This window comes from Podarcis melisellensis (assembly GCF_964234715.1).
Source record: "Podarcis melisellensis genome assembly, chromosome: 12".
In the NCBI taxonomy this organism is placed as follows: Eukaryota; Metazoa; Chordata; class Lepidosauria; order Squamata; family Lacertidae; genus Podarcis; species Podarcis melisellensis.
In genome coordinates, this window is record NC_138544.1 from 38274735 (window position 1) to 38293753 (window position 19019).

Consider the following 19019-nt stretch of genomic DNA (forward strand, 5'->3'; position numbering starts at 1 on the left):
AAATGGAAAAAGAACCTATGTTCTCTCTGTTCCGGATAAGTATCGGAATTTATATATTATATAAAAATATACACAGGGAATTAGGAAGCTGCCTTATACATGGGCCAGACCATTGGCCAACACAGCTCAGTATTTTCTGCACTGCATGGCTGCAGCTATCCAGGGTTTCAGGCCTTTTGCATGCAAGCTTTGTGTACTACTACCGAGCTGTGGTTTATCTATATGCACATCTTTATATGTAAACTCAAAACAATCACTGTGATTCTCCCACAACCACTGCTGCTTTCATGGCAATTACATCATTTCATTCTGCCATGCATTTCACTAGATCAAGGATGGGCAACTTCTGTATTGTTGGGGTTTGCTTTCATTATTCACCAGACAATTCCAAGGAGATGCAAAATACTCTTCCCTAGACAGTGCTGAGAACCGGTGTACAAAATACTGGGTTAGAGATGGATAAGGGATAGAGAGCCAGGGTAATGTAGGGGTTAAAGGGTCGGAATAGGACCTGGGAGATCAGGGTTCAAATCCCCACTCAGCAATGAAGCTCAATGGGGGACCCTGGGCCAGTCACTGCCTCTCTGACTAATCAACCTCACAGGGATTAAAGGAGAAAGGAAGAGAACCATGTACACCCAGCGTTCGAGACCCCCATTGTTCTAGGCACGTTTTGCGACAGGGAATTTCATTAATGCGATCAGTTTCTGAGCTCTGGTCGCAGTGCTGCGGCTATGATTTCAGATTAAAACTGCCACTGCTGGAATGAAAGGAGGACCTTTTTCTGCCTCCTCACTTCCAGCTGCTCTCTGAAGACTGGAGAAGAGACCCTCTTAAGAATATTAGGGGGGTGGGCAGGGGAAGGACTAGACCATGTGAAAAATGAACACGATATTTTAGCTGCAGTTCATTCATTTTCAGCTTTCTATTCTTGTTATTAAAAAACCGTGCCTAGACCCTCCGTTGCGGTGCCCATAACCTAGGTTTAATCTGCCATTTACCTCCTAGCTTTCATATCTCAGTTTCTAACACTGTGTATACACCACACTGAGCTCCTTGAAGAAAAAGGTGGGGTATAACTGCAATAAATAAACCAATAAATAAATTTTGTTGCACTGCTTGGCTCTTTCATGGATGATCAAGCTCTATAATTTTTATTTATTGTTATATTTTCACTTCATTTATATACCAGTTTTCTTCCAAGGAGCTCAAAGTGGGGGTTGTTCCTTTCCTATTTTATCCTCACAACAACCCTGTGAGGTAGGTTGGGGTTAGAGACAGTGACTGGCTCAAGGTCAGCCAGTGACCTTTGAACTCTTGTCTCCCAGGTTCTACTTCTAACCAATGCCAAAGGAAAGATTTTAAATGCAAAATAAAACCGGTTACGTAATATTTTGATCTTTTAAAACCATTTTGTGTTATTTAGCGATGGACAAAAAAGGATGACCTCTAAGTCTTGATTAAAATTTGCATTTAGCCTCTGAAGCAATTCTGGTCCACAGGCTGCCAGTGACAACTTTGACAATATTCCTTGTTGACCACCCAAACTTCAAGCAAAACTATTATCTGCCCTTCATAAAATCCCCCAGATTCTTAGTTTTGCACTGAGCGAGACAGAAGGTAGAAAGGTTTGTCTCACACAGTGCAGAACTCTGGTTACTGGTCTGCAAAAATAAATAAATAACAAAGCTCAAATACAATTCACTCCCTGCAAAATAGCCTTGTTTACTTGAGTATACAGTAACGATTGAGGGCCCCCTCCTTCAATGTGTTTCTTAGATATAATCCCTCCATCTGCCTCACATCACAATCGGAAGAGAGGCATAAATTAAAACAAAACACACAAATACATAGCTAAGGATGCAAAACGGAGGCATTTTAAATAGCTTTGTCAAGGACAATGCGCTTCAGCTTTTTAAGATTCTTTTTAAAACAAAACAAAACCAACAATCTGACTGTTGGCTAACTGGACTGTTCCCTTTTTTAAAAAAGAAAAAAGCAACAACAAGAACAGCAAACTGTTCCAGAACAGTGGCGAGCATCTCCAGAATTAATGTTTTTCCCAAGTAATTACAATGTTGTTATGAAATTAGAACACCTACAGGTCATTGACTTGAACAGCATCCAGCTAGTACATGCGTAAGAATAATTAATGTATTCAGGTTTACATGAAATCAACTGAGAGTGTTTAACCCAGTCCTCCCTGTTAGCGAATACAAGCCTAAGTTTTTTGGTTGTGTGCATTGTGTTCTTTTCTTTTTTAAAAAATAAAACAAAAACTAACCTCTTCCATCTCCATCCTTTAATTTATAAGAGAATGGATACCCTGCCTTTCTGTAAGACAGCTAAGAATTGTGTGAAACAATAAATTAAAACAATTAGAAACAGCTTTGGGAAGCAGAGTATATTATATCACACCGTGCTGTATTTATATAGTCTATATAGCTCTTTATAAAGTGGAAGCAATTGCCTCCTACCAACACAAATCCACTAGGAGATTACTCTGCCCTAGCTCCAGAAATTACGCAGCCATGCTCTTTCATTGTTCCCATTCATTTTACTGGGAATTTTGAAGAAATTCGTGGTGTATATTCCCCCCAAGTCTTCACTAGACCGCACTGCTGAAGATCTGCAGGTAATGCAAGAGCTTCATTTTCTTTTAAAGGCCTATCATTTTTGTAGAAACCAGGTAGCAATTTTCCTGCTTCATTACTGTAGTAACCCAAATAAAAGATGCATAGTGGAGCTTTGCTGGCATCCAGAAATTTGATGCAAAGTGAATGCAAGCTTGCATTTTGCAAATGAAGACTTCTTCGAAAGAAAAAGGGAAAACAATAGTACTTCAGAAATCCAAGTTTTTAAAGTCACTCCCTCTGACCCATGCTTGGAAGACACAGTTTTAACATTCGTTTTAAGTGAAGCAATGAGCATCTCTTAGTGAAGCAACTACACTCACGGATAGTTAATTACAGATTTCATTCTAACTAACAGCTGTGTTCTGTTTTAGATTCTCAGCTTGCACTGGTTTCCTTTAAACAAGTCCACTTCTGGTTCACCAGGCTCTTTAATGGACTTTCAACCCAATTTTAACTGGGCTTATTTGGAAACAAGCCCCAATGAAGTCAATGGCCCTTGCTTTGAAGTGCTAAGGACTGCAGCCTTTGTGAGCAATAACACTAACTCTGCATTATGGGATTCAAGTTCATGTTTAATGGTTTCGTATAAAATATGCAGGAAGTAGGAGTCAATTCTATCTCCCATATATTGCTTTCAAAATGAACTGTTCTGATTTTTTTTTTAAAAAATTACTTTCTACCCCAATTAAAAGGGGGAGATCAAGAACCTGTTATCAATTTGCATTTTTAATACAGATTTATTATTTTAAAAAGCACACAAAAGGATAAAACCCATCTCAACACTATGCACATTTTTCAGTTGTTCACAAACAATTTTCACTTCTCAACGTGTGGCAGTATTACTCGTCTCACACAGCAACAGAACAGCTTGTCGTTTTCCTATAACTTATTTTACAATACCAGGTTTTTAGCAGGACTTGATATTTTACTGGTGCTTCAAAGGAGGAACACTAAGGTAAAAAAAATGGGTTCCTCCCCTCCCTACAAAACAGAGGTTGAGATTCAACAAATAAGTCCCATCTGCAAAAGCCCTGAGTAAGACTTCCAGTTGGACAACAGGGCTTCCCCCTCTCCTTCTCCTCTGTGTGCCCCAAAATTGGTTGGGAGGCATGAGAACTCCTGGAACCACACTGGGGGGGCGGAGAGGGGGGTCATTCTGTGCGGCAAGCTGGAATGCTTGCACCGACAGAAGATTCAGAAGTGTGTGGTGCTGAATTCTTCCCACTTCCTCAGACATTGTGGCAATGCAGGAGGGAGAAGGAAAGCTCAGGCTGGGAAAGTGCCATGGAAATTCTCTTTTGGAAAGCACAGCAGAAGAATTCTCTGCAAGTCCCCTCATGTGTTGCAGTGTGCTTGCCAGTTTCTCAATGCACAGTAAAGCAAGTGGTGCTTTATGAATAGACTATACTTAAGCACCAAATCTGAGGATTGGGGGGGGGCGCGGGCGGGGAATTTTACAACTTCAGCCTTGCAAATATCCTTTTGCTCCCTTTGCCCTGCTTGGCTTCCTTGGGTCAGCTATCTAGGCAGTTTTTGTAATTAACTAAAATTGAGAGCATACACCTTTGGAATGCTAGGCCAACCTCCTCTCCCCACCCCCACCCCCGATGTAGCTTTAGTCTATAGAAGGCCATCCAAATTATCTGAGGGGATTCTACACAGGACATGGCAGGACAGCTGATCAACACATCACAGAGCGGGGAAACGTCATTTCCCTGCACCAAGTTCCTGCACCTTTGGCTCTTCAGAGATTGCTGGGACTCCAACTCACATCAGCTCCCGCCACCATGGCTAAAGGCTAAGCATGCTGGGAGTTGTACTTCAGCACCACCGGGAGGGCCAAAGGTTGGCCACTCCTGTTCTAGAGGCCAGAGATTCATAGCAGAGCTTTGCCAGGAAATGCTTCCAGGTCAGGGGTCAGCAACCTTTTTCAGCCCTGGGCCGGTCCACCGTCCCTCAGAGCATGTGGTGGGCCGGACTATATTTTGGAAAAATAATAATGAACAAATTCCTATGCCCCATAAATAACCCAGAGATGCATTTTAAATAAAAGGACACATTCTACTCATGTAAAAACACACTGATTCCTGGACCATCTGTGGGCCGGATTTAGAAGGCGATTGGGCCGCATCCGGCCCACGGACCTTAGGTTGCCTACCCCTGTTCCAGGTTCAAATCTCAGCATCTAAATTAAACAAAAGAAAGGTTGCAGAGAAAGACCTCCAGTGCCACTATTTGCAAATCTCATGCGCAGAGAGATCAGTGCACCTGAGATGCCCTCCCGAGATCCCAGTGCAAGGAAGACTTGCAGACGCCTTCACTTGAGAGGCAAAGATTTGGAAGCATGCCTAAATGGCACTTCAGCTGCCCCCCACTTGTTAAACGTACACATCAGTTCCCTGCGCATCAGAAATCCATCTTAATCTACCTCCTCCCCATCCTCCACAAAATAATTAAAAATAAAGCTCTCAAAAAATTATGCCTTGAAACCTGCACACCATTTTTCTTCCAACTCTAGAGAACAGAGAACAGCTGGCATAGCAGAGAACAGTAAAAATGACAATGGCTAACCTGTGGACATGCATACAAAGCAGTTTTCTCAAGTAAAGAACTACCTTAATTATTTTAAGTGCCTTCGTGTATTCCTCCTTCCTCCCCCCACCCCACCCCCCACAACCCCCAGTTAGGGGGAAAAGAAAAGGGGCAGGAGCAATGAAAAACGTGCGGTTGGATAAATGACAATCAGATGCGGGTAGCAGCTTTGCAACGTGATTCATGTAAATGGATATCCTGCCACTCACATTTCTTTTATGTTATATTAAACAAGATAGAGGATTGGATCCAAAGACCTCCCCCAAAAAAAACAACAATCCTGAGTTAAATGGAAAGCGCTTCTGCTCAAACACAAGGGGTAGGTGTGGGTGACTGTTACCACTGTTAGCAACGCCCAATTCTGCTTCAGCCCTGTATGTTGGTCCTCCCCACACAGCCCCCCATGCATGCAAAAGCCATTCCAGAGAAGCCTTTCAGAATGGCACGAAGTGGCATGATGGGTCTTGAAAGAGAAAACATCACCCATGAACAAGCACAGGCAACTTCCACTCTTGCAGGAGACCTCTAGAACCAAATCACAGTCAAAACATAGTTTTAATTGGACAGGGGGAGGCAGGGGAGGGAGGAAACTCATTGCTTGGTTTCAAGAACAAAGAATCATCTCTGTCCTTTAACAGTCAGAAAAAAACCAATTCAGCTGCTTAGAACTTTGAAGGAAGGAAGTAACCTTGCTCTCCTCAACCCACACAAATGTGCTTTAATGAGGGGTGAGCTTAGGCATGGTAAATAACACTTGTTATTTTGTGCTTTGCCCCAGTGCATGACTGATTTCTTGGGAGCACACGGCTTTAGCTGCTAGGAGCTAGGAGCTTTATCTACAACATTGGCTACAACAGCCTGCTCCTCATGTTGAAGACTGGAATCTTGCTGCTATCATCGCTGCCTTTGTAACCTTGAGGATAAACTACAAAAACTCTCTGCGTGGGGTTTAGCCTTTGAAAGCTTTCTCTGCTGCAGAATGTAGTTTCCCTCCTTATTCTGTTTCCATCAGGCATAGGGAGTAACAAACATCCTCCCAATCACCGGAAAAAAATACACTCCAACCTCTCTCACCATTGCGAATTTTACTGTCTTAAACAAACAGCGAAGTGCTTCTTTTGCTGTGCTGGAAGAAGCTTAATACAGGTAAAAACAAAACGCTGTACAGTGGTACCTCTTGTTACATACTTAATCCGTTACGGAGGTCCGTTTGTAACAGGAAACCGCTCCTAACATTCTAGGTGCGCTTTCTCTAATGGCGGCTCCCACTGCTGCCACACCACTGGAGCGCAACTTCCGCTCGCATCCCAGGGCAAAGGTCGCAACAAGGGGCATATACTTCCGGGTTACCGGAGTGTGTAACCTGCAGCATTCATAAGGGGGATGGTACGTAACACGAGGTACCACTGTAATAATTTTCAATAACAAATCCACTCTCTCCTTGACAAAAGTCAAATCAAGCAGATTTGCCAAAATAAAGAGGTCTTTCAAAAAAATCAAAATAGTGATCAATACATTTCCCCCCCAAAAAATCAAAATGTAGAGATGGAGGAGGGAAAATCCTTTAACTTCAACAAAAAGGTATTCTATAACCTTGTGGCCACTACTATCAAGGTCCTGCTCCTAGCAGTAGATGTCCTAATCTCATGTTATAAGAATATATGGAGCAAGACCCGGCTTGCCAAATGCAAGTGGTCCAGGGGCTGGTACAGAGGGAGTTAGCTCTTAAGGTGGGAATGTCTCAGACCATAAAGGGCTTCAAAAGGCTTTAACTCACACCTTGCATTGGGCCTAGTGACTTCATCCTCCTCCACCCAACTATCACCTCCTACACTGGCTAAGGGCAGAACTGAGTTGCAGGAAAGTAAGAGATGGGTGACACTAGCATACTGATGACACCTATTCCTAAGGCTGCAAGTGACTACCATTTATTCATATCAACACTGAACAGTATTTAAACATCATCATGTGCCTGTTCCCACAAAGCTGAGCTTTCCAATTTTCCACCTTATCCTTTAAGCAGGAGGAAACTTCTTTCAACAAGGCACTTATGTTTCTAACCAGATGACCACTGTCTGGTCAGACTGGGCTTCCCCATGAGTCCAAACAGCATGCAACAGGCTCCACAACTCTCAGCACCATCAACATCGCTGAGCGAACCCAAATCAAATGCAAACAAGCTACTAGAGGCTGTTTTCAACATTTCTCATATAGATTCTGACTGAACAGCAGTATCTTACTGTGGTAATTGGGAAATACATGAGCAAGTCTGCCAGGAAAGAATCGTGCAAAACTGTCATGGAAAACTCAAGTTGCATCACCATCCATCAGAGCCTAAGAGCCTACACATCGACTAGGAGAACTTAGCAAGATATAGTCATCTATTGCAGCAGGTTGCAAAGTACCATGTATCCCAGCTCTTCAGCAAATTATAGAGCTGAGATCTGGGACGGGGGAGAGAAAGAGAGGGTACTTGGGGGGGGGATCACACCAGTGCACAGTTATGCCATATAATGACCAAGATGTGGCCTCTCTCCAGAATTTCTCATTACTTCCTTTGCTGCATTCTGATTCTGTAAACCTGAAGAATCCATAACATTTCAAATGTAGACCATCCTTACTACCCCAGTCAACAGATTCTTGTCCAGCTTAGAACAGCAAATCCAGCACATGATGTTCTACATGTGCAAGGCCCAATACAAACTGGCATAGCTCCACAACTGCAACAAAGTGTCATGAACTGCACCAGACAAGGAGGTCTGAGCATGTATACTGGAGTGACCCAGTACAGTTCTCAGGGCATCTCAAACAGCAATCTCAAGATGATCGCACCAGCTAAAAGAGTGCTACGTAGCCGGAAATATCCCAAATTAGTCCCTGGTATCCAACACCAAGGCAACCAATCAAGACCAGTCTACCTGTACAAGGTAGAGTAGGCAAAATGCATTGTGACCATCCCTACCTCATATCTCTCTGGCCAAAGTTGATCGTGGACACAAGTTAGGCTAGCATAGGTCTACTTATCTCATCCAACTAGGTTGGAGGCAAAATTATCTACTCACCAGTCTTGCATTTACCAGCACTAAGGGCAAGGAGGAATTTAAGAGATCCAGAATTCCAAACTCATGTTGGACCCAGAGAGCCAGTACAGAAATGGTTTTCACACACACCTCAACCTGCACCATGCAGGCCCTGAAGCTTGCCATACTCCTCTAACCAAACTTCCTTATCCACTAAGCAATCTCTGCAACACATCCCCATTATGATCTATACTTGAAGGCAACACTAGAAGGCCAACATTGTGGTGGTGCTTATCAACACTTTTTCTCAATTGCAGAAAAGTCAAAATAGAATCACCAGCTAAAAGATATGCATCATGGACCAATCAAAGAGCTTGTTCTCACTTGCTCACAGAGTCAGGAGCAGGAGACAAGAGGGGCTTTCCAACTAGACATAGCTGTTTCAAGCCCTACCAAGAACCAGCAGTTTCTTCATAAGCTTGTCTATCTAGCAAAGAGATGAATGGACTTGGTCAACCAAGTCCTCCATCTCTCTGGAGGCTTTGCAGTCACACACAAGCTCTAAACTATCCATTGCATACATGGGAGATTTAGTGGCTAAAAACTTTCTCCTCTACTGCTTTGCTTTGTCCTCTTAGCTTTTAATTTAAATCTGCCAGCACTAGCACATCCTGTAAGAGCTCTGTTATCCATGCAGATACCGGCACAGTATCAAGGTCTGGGTTAATAGGTTGCTAATGATGGGCAGATTTGACGCTTAACCTGTCTTGCTCTGCATGGTCTATACCAAACACAGAGAAGTGTGTGTAAAATTAAAATGCCTTAATAAGCTATTAAAGGAGATCTTGTACAATGATACCTTAGGCAACAGAAGTGTTGCTTTCTCACCTCAACCAAATTTAATAAATTTCTTAATAAATTGACCACAAATGCACCAATCTTGTAATACTGTACAGTACTGTTTTATAACACTGGCCAAGAACCAATTATAAGCCTTAGGAACACACACAGACACACTTCAGCAGACTATGCTAAACTGGGTTCTGAACATCTCCCTAACTCAGGGATAATATACAGTTTGAGGCATTAAGACATTCAAATAATTTATTAAATTTGTACTCTGGTAAAGAGGAAGAAGAAGAAAGTCCAGGGTAATGACAATAAATGCGCTCTTTTTAAATAATACTTTGCTTTCCCACCTTTTTGAAACCTGAATTATTACTGCTCACATTTATGTATTTTTATTACTCATATACCAATGCTATAAAATATGAGCAATTACTCATATTTTAATGCTTTAGGGTCCAATATACATGGCAAGTCTTTCAACACACTGCTGCTGATTCAGAAGTCTCATTTTAGGAGTGACGCTTCCCCCTCCTTTTCCATTTATTTAGCCGAGCTCTCAATGATTCAGTGTTTATCATTCCTATATGGGAACCATTGGGGCTCCACTGTTTTTACAACTATGAAACATTCTCTAGGCTCAAAATAGTTACGTGGCCAAAGGCAGAAGACTCCTAAAAATAAAACCAAATGCTGTTCTGTGGGAGAATTAAACGAAAAGTGGAATCGTTTCCAAAACTACAAAAGGAAACACACAACTCTGCATTTTTACCTGAAATAGCTGAGGCAGTGCTTTTACTGTCAAACAGAACCATATTCCCAGCTTGCATGGAAGAAGGTCCTGCCACTGTGGCTTCTCTAGCAACCTATAGAAATAATAATAATAATTCATGAATTTATGTGTATATGTCTTCTTGCATACACTGCGATGAAAGCCTCCAACAAGGAACATGAGGGCTAAAGAAAGTAGCATCCCACTATAGGAACCATGTAAATATTTCCATGTAGAACGTAATCAATAAAACAAATATATTCAGAGGGCCTTCCTAAACATTGGGCTTGCCTGCACCTCACAGAATAAACCCCTCAGACTTTTTGACGGCTTCAGTACGGGGGGCGGGGGGAGAGAAACTACCACCAAACCAGTCACAAGCGCTGACAACCAGATATGAAGTCTGTAGCATAAACAAACCAATACATAAAAATTAATGTCATTTGCAGTTCACTGAAGCATTACTCACTGATGTCATCAGAACTGAAGACAGGCAAAATGGTCTGTGCTCTCCATCCTGCATTGATCCAGTTCATGCTCCTGCTGTGTGAACTATTTAAACCCTTTATTTCTTTCTATGAATCAATAGAAGGAATGGTGGTATCTTTCGGAGTATTCTGAATGTCACTATTTCCCCCCATGTTGTTTCTTGGCTTTAAAGGGGGGGGGCACTGTATCACAGGATTGAGAACATTTTCCTAATGTCTTTTTTGCTTCTAAGGCCAAACAGTGCCAGCTTATAATCTACGCTACCCTTAACAGCAGATATGTCTGGAAAATTAAGATCCCGTTGAATATCCTGCATGCAAAGTGAAAAACTACCAAATTTAAATTAGCAGAAGTTCCCACACTTTCTGCTGGTTCCCCCCCCCCCGCCCCCAATAATGTATTAATTTCATACAATCAACCCACAGCTATGTCTCAAAAATTATTAGAACTAATGGCAATTGCTTAAGTTATTTTTTGTGTGTTTTTTTAAACAAACACTGCAAAGCTTCTCTTCCAAGTGTCAAAACATTCAGAAGTTGCTACTTTTATGTGCCTGCCTGGCAAGAACTATTTCAGCGCTTCCTTCCCCACCTTTCATTCTTGTCTACACCAAGTTTCGCTTCTTCCATATTCTTCCCTCCTGCCCTCTTCTTCTTCTCTTTTTTTTTCCTGCTAAGCAGCTCATCCTAATACAGAGAGGAGGGGGGAACTGTTAGAGGTTATCAGAAACATGTGCTCTGCAATTGTTAGGAAGATTCTCCAATTAAGAGCAGAACAGAACAGCATTTATGCAAATGCGAGGGGGGGGGGAGCTACATGATTAAGTAAAATCATCTAACAATAACTGTTGCCATGGCATCTCCACTCCTTAAGCACACATGAAGTCCGGCTCTGCCAGTCACGCAAATATCTACAGCAATCAAAGTTTCTCTTATTTTTTTAAGAAATTAACTTCTTTCCTCATATGACAACTTTAATATGGTAGCTCTGAAAACACAAAATCAAACAAACAGATGCTAAAGATCAAATTTTGCATGTAAATAATCATTGCTCTTTTGCTTTCTGGCAGACAAGAAGGAAGCAACATTTAAAACATTTCTTTTGCTTCTGTCATTTTACCATTCTAACCCTGGAACATTTATCACATTTGAAAGACACTTCAATTTGGGCGTTGGGAGGGGACCTTCCATTAAGACATTAAAAGCCCAGGCGAGTATGAATTTCAAACATCAAGAATGGAAGCTGGGGAGGGGGAGAAGAACCCCCAAAACCTGCATTTGTGCAATTTGCCAGGAGGGTTAGGTAAAAAGATCCCTGAAAGTCACCAATACAGAAAGCGAAATGATTTGCATTTTATTGTTAAATGTTGCAGATCATTTAAAAGGCTTTTTTTTTTTGTTTGCCGAGGGGTTCATACTCGGTTATTGGATTCAAGTGAGGAATGTTTGTCCGTCTGTAATTACTAGGAAACTAATTTAGAGGGTGTGGGTGTGATGAACCCTTTTGCAGCGATTTTAAATAAAACTTATTTCCGATGCTTACCAGTTGTTTTTCCAGGTAGATTGACCAAACCACAGCATAATGGCCCACTGTGAGGATAATGAACAACAGCAATGCCAACTCTGCATTGCTCATTTTCCTCACTCGTCTGTAGTAAAATACAGGCTGTCGCCAATCTGGTAGCCCATTGATCAGAATATCATCATACCTACAGTGGCAAAAACAAACAAGCTTTCATGAGGCATTTAAAATGAACCTATTTGCTTTTTTAAGAGAGAGAGAGAAAGAGAGAGAAAAGTATGGAAATTCTGTTTTACTCATCCACTTTTCAAAAATATTAAATTCCCGCATCAGCAGCTGCAGCAACAACAACATTTTAATCTGGGCTCCTGGTAAACAGAATCTTCTTCAGTGACTGCATAAAAAGGGTAGCTCTACTGTTCTAACAGCACCCCCAATTGATTCACTTGAGAAATGTTTTTATTCTACAATGAACCATATGTTCAACCTACCTGTCAATCATTGGTCATGTTCCCAGAATAAAAGAATTACAAAGGGATGGTTTTAAGTGGGAAGCAACAACCACCAAATCCATTTGCTAGCTTTGACTCCTTAATTTAGAAAAATATGGGGAAAAACAACCTCGTTCCTGTTGAACAGAGGTGTAACGTTATTAAACTTTTTTCTTTTGACATGAAAACTAATTTAGAAATGACTTGCAATGTACAAGTGATTGGCATTTTCTTTAAAAGAATGAAATTTGAAACATTATAGGCTGCTAAGTTTGCATTTTATTCTAGCGACTTTTCTGCCTTCTTTTCTCTCTGTGTGCGTGCGTTTCATATAAAAAGCCATTTGTTAGAAATAAATTCTTTCTACATTTATTATTCTTGAAATCAGTTCTACTACTGATCATTTACGCGCACACAACTCTTAACTGCATAAACCACTGAAGTAGATAACTTTTAGTATAGAAACCTGACATGCCTATTATTAGGAAGATTTAGAATTGAGGCATTTAAAATACTGTATGTTAAAATTAATCCTAAATGGAGCACGACTCATTGAATATTCTAATCACGCTATTTCCAGAATTAAATCGGCACTGAAAAGCCTAATTTGGTGCAACACATTGACCAAAATATTTTAATTAAAAATATTCTGAGTTAGTCGCAGGCCTAATTACAGGAATAGAAATAGGGCCTATATTGTCATGCAGGTCAGTAGGACTCAGTAGTAGGTTTTTCTCAAGTAAATTGACCGATCGGAATAATAGCGCAGCTGCTAAACTGCCAGCCTTGACGTGTAAATCAATTTAAATGCAACAACTGCAGTAGCTACTTTGATAGTTATTAAATTGATACCTTGGAGATAGATTAATGAATAATTTCTTTTTTTAAAAAAATGTCTTCTTTTTTTAAAAAAAAGCCATACATCTTTGTATAAAGTAGATTTCATTGAAAAAAATTAAGATGCCTTCTGATTCATTTGTTCTAAACAAACGGTTAATTATTTGTTGGTCAGAGCAAAACAGTCTGCTAATTTGCATTGCTGAATATTAGCAGGATAAATATTACATAACTTTGCCACCTCTGTCGGTTGTTATGTGCGATATAAAAACAGAAACAATACATATTTATTAGGGTCTAGTTTAAGCCATCACTATAAAAGATTAAGAGTCTTAAGCCATGTCTATAATGATAGGAGTATGTCTGTTTTTCCTCTCCAAAAAGGGAAAAGGGGGGGGGGTCTCAAATGTCCTAGAAAAATTGTTTTAGTGTGAGCAACAAAAAGAATTAGAAAACTAGCTATTTCAATACCATGGGGTTTTTCAGAATGTCTCAGTAATTTGAAATGTGAACATAAGTAAGAAGTGAAAATGGTGAACAAATAATAAAATTTTAAAATACTTAATATATATTGTGCTTGCATGAAACAGAGTGTGCTTGCATGAAATAGATCCCCCCCCTTTAAAACTATTGAAACTAAAACCGAAAACATCTCCCCATCACTGCTACCAAACAGTGAGTGAATGGGGAGGGGGAGAGACATTAAAGGTTATGTACTAATAAGGGGGTGAAATGCTAAATATTTATCTTCTGGAACTATCATAGACCTTGATAATCCACACTGAATTTCACAATATATTAAAAATCTGTTCTATATGCGTCCAGATCTGACACATGAAAATTCCATGCACTAAACACACTCTGTATTTACCAGGCTACGTCTGCTATTCTGAACAAAAGTCTCCAAGGATTTAGTTCCAGAATCAATGCTCTATTGATTTTACTATCAATGAACATTATGGCTCACACGACTGGCCATTTTAAGGGAAGATAGCTTCTATTATAACCCACTTTTTAGAATATATACTGTCAAAAAATAAATCACTCCTTTCTATGGTAATTGAGCACTGTATTTAAAAATTAAGACGTCTGTTTAATTTTTAGGACCGCATATGAACAATGATCCTTAAGTTACTCAGAATCCTCTGATAATTTTAAATCTTGTTTTTCACATTTAGCAAATTAGTTAATTAGGAAGCATACAGATGATTCATTAAAGTACTTATTTGCAGAAATCAATTTATCACCTACGATGGACTTTCAGAGGCATGCATAAGAATTAAGCAAATAAGGAAATCACAAAGCAGACTGCCTTTATGTCCTCTTTGCATCTTATTCATGCTCTGATTTTGCACACTTCCAAAATATGGGCAACATAGAGCTAGGTCTGTAATGCACACACGTCAATCAGATAATTATTATTGTGAAATGTATATTAAGTAAAACCTGAGATCACTATGTTTGTTATTATTGTTAAAGCTAGCCAAAAATAAGTTCTCATATTCAAAACAGAAATTTGGTATTAAAACCACAGACCAAAACTAGTTGATTATTCTACAGCACAACTGTAGCTTCAAGTAAACTGTAAAGATGAAATTATAAGAGGACAAAGAAATATATTTCGCTCACCCATATTCAGCTTTATGCAGCATGCTGCAATGCCACTATAGTCTAGCTAGCTTAACACAATGCTTCAGAATTCCCAACTTTTATAGGCTTGCTTCAAACATATATCTTTAGAGTCTTAAATTATTTAAAATCTCAAAATTCTGAATCTACGCACATTTAAATTGAACTTTCTGCAAAATCAATGGAACTCACTCCCATCTAATACTTGCAGAGAAATTAGGTTTTAAAATCTAAGCTCAAAGGGGGAGAAAACACTCCCTTTCATCCTGCTGTTGTTGCCAAAAAATAATAATGTAAATGTACAGTACTCGCTTCATATACTTTCCATATGGTACATGTAGAAACCTCTTCATTATGAAAAAGGTGCTATAGGATTCAACCTTGGTGTTAGATCCCTTATTTTGATGCCCAACTACTGGTTCCAGTAATCTATCCACAAGCATTTAAAAACGCTTTTCTAAATTAGAAAGGCTGTATGATTTTAAAACTGATAAGTTGTTGATCTGTCATTAGGGTTGCTTTTTTAAAAAACAAAAACACCACCAGCCTGTTCAGATTATATTTTCTATCATCTAATGGAAGAAAAGAATCTGTTGGAAATGAAACCATTTCCAACTACATATTAAAGACAAGCAACAACGTATTTACTCTGTAATATTACAGTAAATGCAGCTGGATTAAGAGTAGCTCCCAATATCAAACTACATACATTGTTTCATCTCCTGCTCATTTGCCTACTCAGCATAGCAAAGCGCAGGATATTAAATCTTAAGAAGAGCCCAGTGGGTCCTGCTACAAACAGCATCCTCAAACTGCTCTTTAGCCTCCCCCAAGTTCAAAAAGCAGGTTGAAGGTTTGACACAAGAGGAGCTGAAAAGAAAACTCAAACAAAAATTCGGCCCTCACTCCAGCCTCTTTATACTTCTTTCACATCACATACTCAAATCGTTTCTGAGCTGGGGGGAGGCTGGACAGCTGTTTGGAGGTGCTGTGTGGGCAGCTTCAGAACAAACAACCCTTCCAAAAAGAAAATTCTGGTGTATGCATAAAACATGCTGATTTTAATCACCGCCTTGACGTTCAGTATGAGACTTTTTAAAAAGAAGAGCAAATTTGAAACGTTTTTTTACTGCTGTGTAGATGGAGTTAGGTTGAGCTGCTACATACTGAGAAAATTGCTTTGACAACCTGCTAAGGAAGACTGAGAAACCTGAGTGCTTGGAGGAGATGATGGTCCATTGAGCATCTGCCCACAGTTAAACAAAGTCAGGGACCACCAAACCTGGAGCACATGAATCCGAAGGAAGGACCAAGGGAAACTAATTTATTATTTGGTAATTAGTTGGTAAGCACATGGTTTAAGGAAGGGGGGGAGCCCACCTAAAATAACTGTTAATCAAGAGGCAACAAGAATTTTAATGCATGAGAAACAGCCTTTATATTTGTTATTAGTGCAGTTTTTGCAACTGAATCTGTAATCCAAGCGGCCAAGAATTCCAAAAGGCAGAGTCCTGGAAAGAGATGTCTCAAAGCAGAATTTGTTGGGCTTAAAAATATATTTTTTTTAAGGGAATAATTGCTGTCAGGGAACATTCAGGGATCATCACGAGCCATTTTTAGGCATTTAGCTGAATAACCATAAAAAGCAACTCATTTTACAGCAACTCATTTTACACAAGGCGATGAAGGCTTGCACCAATTCAATTAAACACGTTTCTGAGATAATTTCATTACATGATTTCCAATATACACATTATGTGAAATCCCTAAATAATTTAATTTCATGGCAGTGGTCACTGTGGTTGTGGAAGTACACAGATGTACTGGAGAGATGTAAAAATAAACCCATACAAAAACACAGGTTATTTAGTATTAAAGCCATGAACAGTGAACATGCAAAATAAACACTATCAAAAAAATTAAGTGTGTGTGAGTGTGAGTGTAGGGGGGTGCATTTAAACTAGTTCATACCTTTTGCAACCATTTGACACCAGACATTGACCCCCTATTGTTAAACTTCCTAAACTTCCTTGATCTATGACTCCAAGCTGAAAGACTGCAGTGGGAGGCAGGGTAAAAACCATACACAGAATCTCCAAAACTCCTCTGAACACTGTTCCATGGCTCTTTCAACACAGAGGATTATCTGAAAGTAGATAATCTCTACTATGAGACCTGGACTCATGCCAAGGTTTCCACAAAGCCAAGAACCTCCTGGAGAACTTTCAGCATCACTACTCAGAGAATTGAAAACCTAGAGATATTTTAAACACAACTCATTTGCTGGCAGCAAGCCCTTCTTTTCTTTGGCCAAAATATCTGGGTCACTAACAGTAAAGTGAGCATCCTAATAAACCACAAGTCCAAAGTAAAATACAACAGTCCTCTGGAAAGCAAACCAAGCACAAGCAATTGCCTGATAAAATTATGTTCTCACAGGTACATGAATACTTATGTTTTGTACTTAAGAAAAAAAGTGTCTGAATAATATGCAATAACCAAAAGCCTTTTCAAATATTCCTATTTTTGTCATATCATTTAGGTTTTTTAAAGGTGTGATATATATCTATATATAGAGAGAGAGAGTGTGTGTTAAAGTCAGCACATGCTACAGTAGCCATGGAGAAAATAACCCAAGTCCACAACTTCTGGTGAGATCCTGAAAAATGGAAGATGGCTTTTCAGACTTAAAGGATTTGAGCAAAGCAGCAATACCCACAATCAGATTGCACTGGCCACAGTGAAAATCCACAGGTCTTACTCTATAGTTGGAGAATCTGAGTATCAGCTTAACAATTAAGAGGGAATGAACTGCTGCACTAAGCATGTGTCGGCAGTCTAAAAGCTCATATTGATATTACAAATTATAAAGTTATCACCTGGTTCTTTTATCAACATAGGCTAGAACCTAGCACATATGAGAGAGCCTATAAAATTCTGGCTAACCTGGCTCAGTTTAGCTGGGGAAAAACTCTGCTCTGAAATATATACAAAATAAACTCACCTATGCCTTCTCTCTTCATCCTTTAAAACCTCATATATGGCCACCAACTAGAATGAAAGCATACTTTTATTTTTCTAAAAACAGCAACACACCAGCAACCGTGAACAGAACAGCCAGAATACTTTGCCACAATACTGCAAGTATACTGGGCGTTTTTGTACTCTTAAAAGTAAGAATGAATAACAGTTCCTAGAATCAAAGAATCAGTTCAGGTCATTCTGTGTAAACTAAATATTTCCCCGTTTTCAGTAATTTTCTGTTCAAGATAGTAGCAATTTAATTATTCTGTGATACAAACAAATCATCATCATCCAACTTTCAAAGCATGCTCTACTGTTTCTCTAGTATTCATTATAATTTCCAAATAAATTCCAAGTGAACAACTGTTGAAAAACCATATATTAGGCCTTCTTTGAAAAATACACCCACAGAGTAAAGCTTAATTTTATACACATTAAACATTAACATGTTTGATGAAATGTTTTTCCATTGCAATGCAAAACACGCAGGTTGTGGCACTATATTAAAACAACAACAACAGTGTCAAGGAGTCCACAAAGTCTTGTTCCCAACCCTAAGCATTCCCATTATCTAAGTAAGTATGTTTAACTTCTGACAGCACATGGTGGTGTCTTTTTTTTACCCATTTTAAATTTCTGTAGGAGTTGAAAGCTTTAGACCATAGTAAAGTGGCAACAAAAGCTTCCAAACTTCCCCAGGTTAATCATTTCAAAAAATATTACCCCACAATCACCATTATATTTATTCAAGGTTTTAATGATCACATGATACATTTTAATGCTTGTATATGCATCACTTACTTGTCTAAACTGGGTTTCCGCATTTTCATCTTTATTCTTATCTGGGTGCAATATTAGCGAAAGCTTGCGATACGCTTTCCTAATGTCTGCCGATGAAGCATCCTGAAAAACACAAAGCAAACTTTGTCAGAAATGAATTCCCAGAACCTTGTTAAGATCTGAGAAGACAGCCAACCAAGTGCGGGGACCTGAGGCAATGTAATTTGAGCAATCATTCTTCAGCCGGGATATGCAGCGAGCCAGGCCCACATGACTGAACAATCAGTCAATCTAATTTTGCTCTCCTCTTAACTTCTTTCACTGCCATGTGCTCATTACAAGAAGATAGTATTTGCCAGAAACTTTCAAACACTTGCTTCCT

General features: G+C 39.6%; 1 protein-coding gene across 2 annotated transcripts in view; it reads right to left on the reverse strand.

Moving 5' to 3' along the window:
• Positions 1–19019, reverse strand: part of DNAJC1 (DnaJ heat shock protein family (Hsp40) member C1) — a 70625-nt gene that overhangs the window by 33570 nt on the left and 18036 nt on the right. For both annotated transcript variants that reach the window (XM_081882458.1, XM_081882459.1), the window contains exons 2-6: positions 18659–18760; positions 17838–17884; positions 11898–12063; positions 10947–11041; positions 9867–9960 (exon numbers count right to left, since the gene is read on the reverse strand). In XM_081882458.1, coding sequence (XP_081738584.1) covers positions 9867–9960; positions 10947–11041; positions 11898–12063; positions 17838–17884; positions 18659–18760 — 504 coding nt within the window. The remainder of the gene's footprint in view (positions 1–9866; positions 9961–10946; positions 11042–11897; positions 12064–17837; positions 17885–18658; positions 18761–19019) is intronic.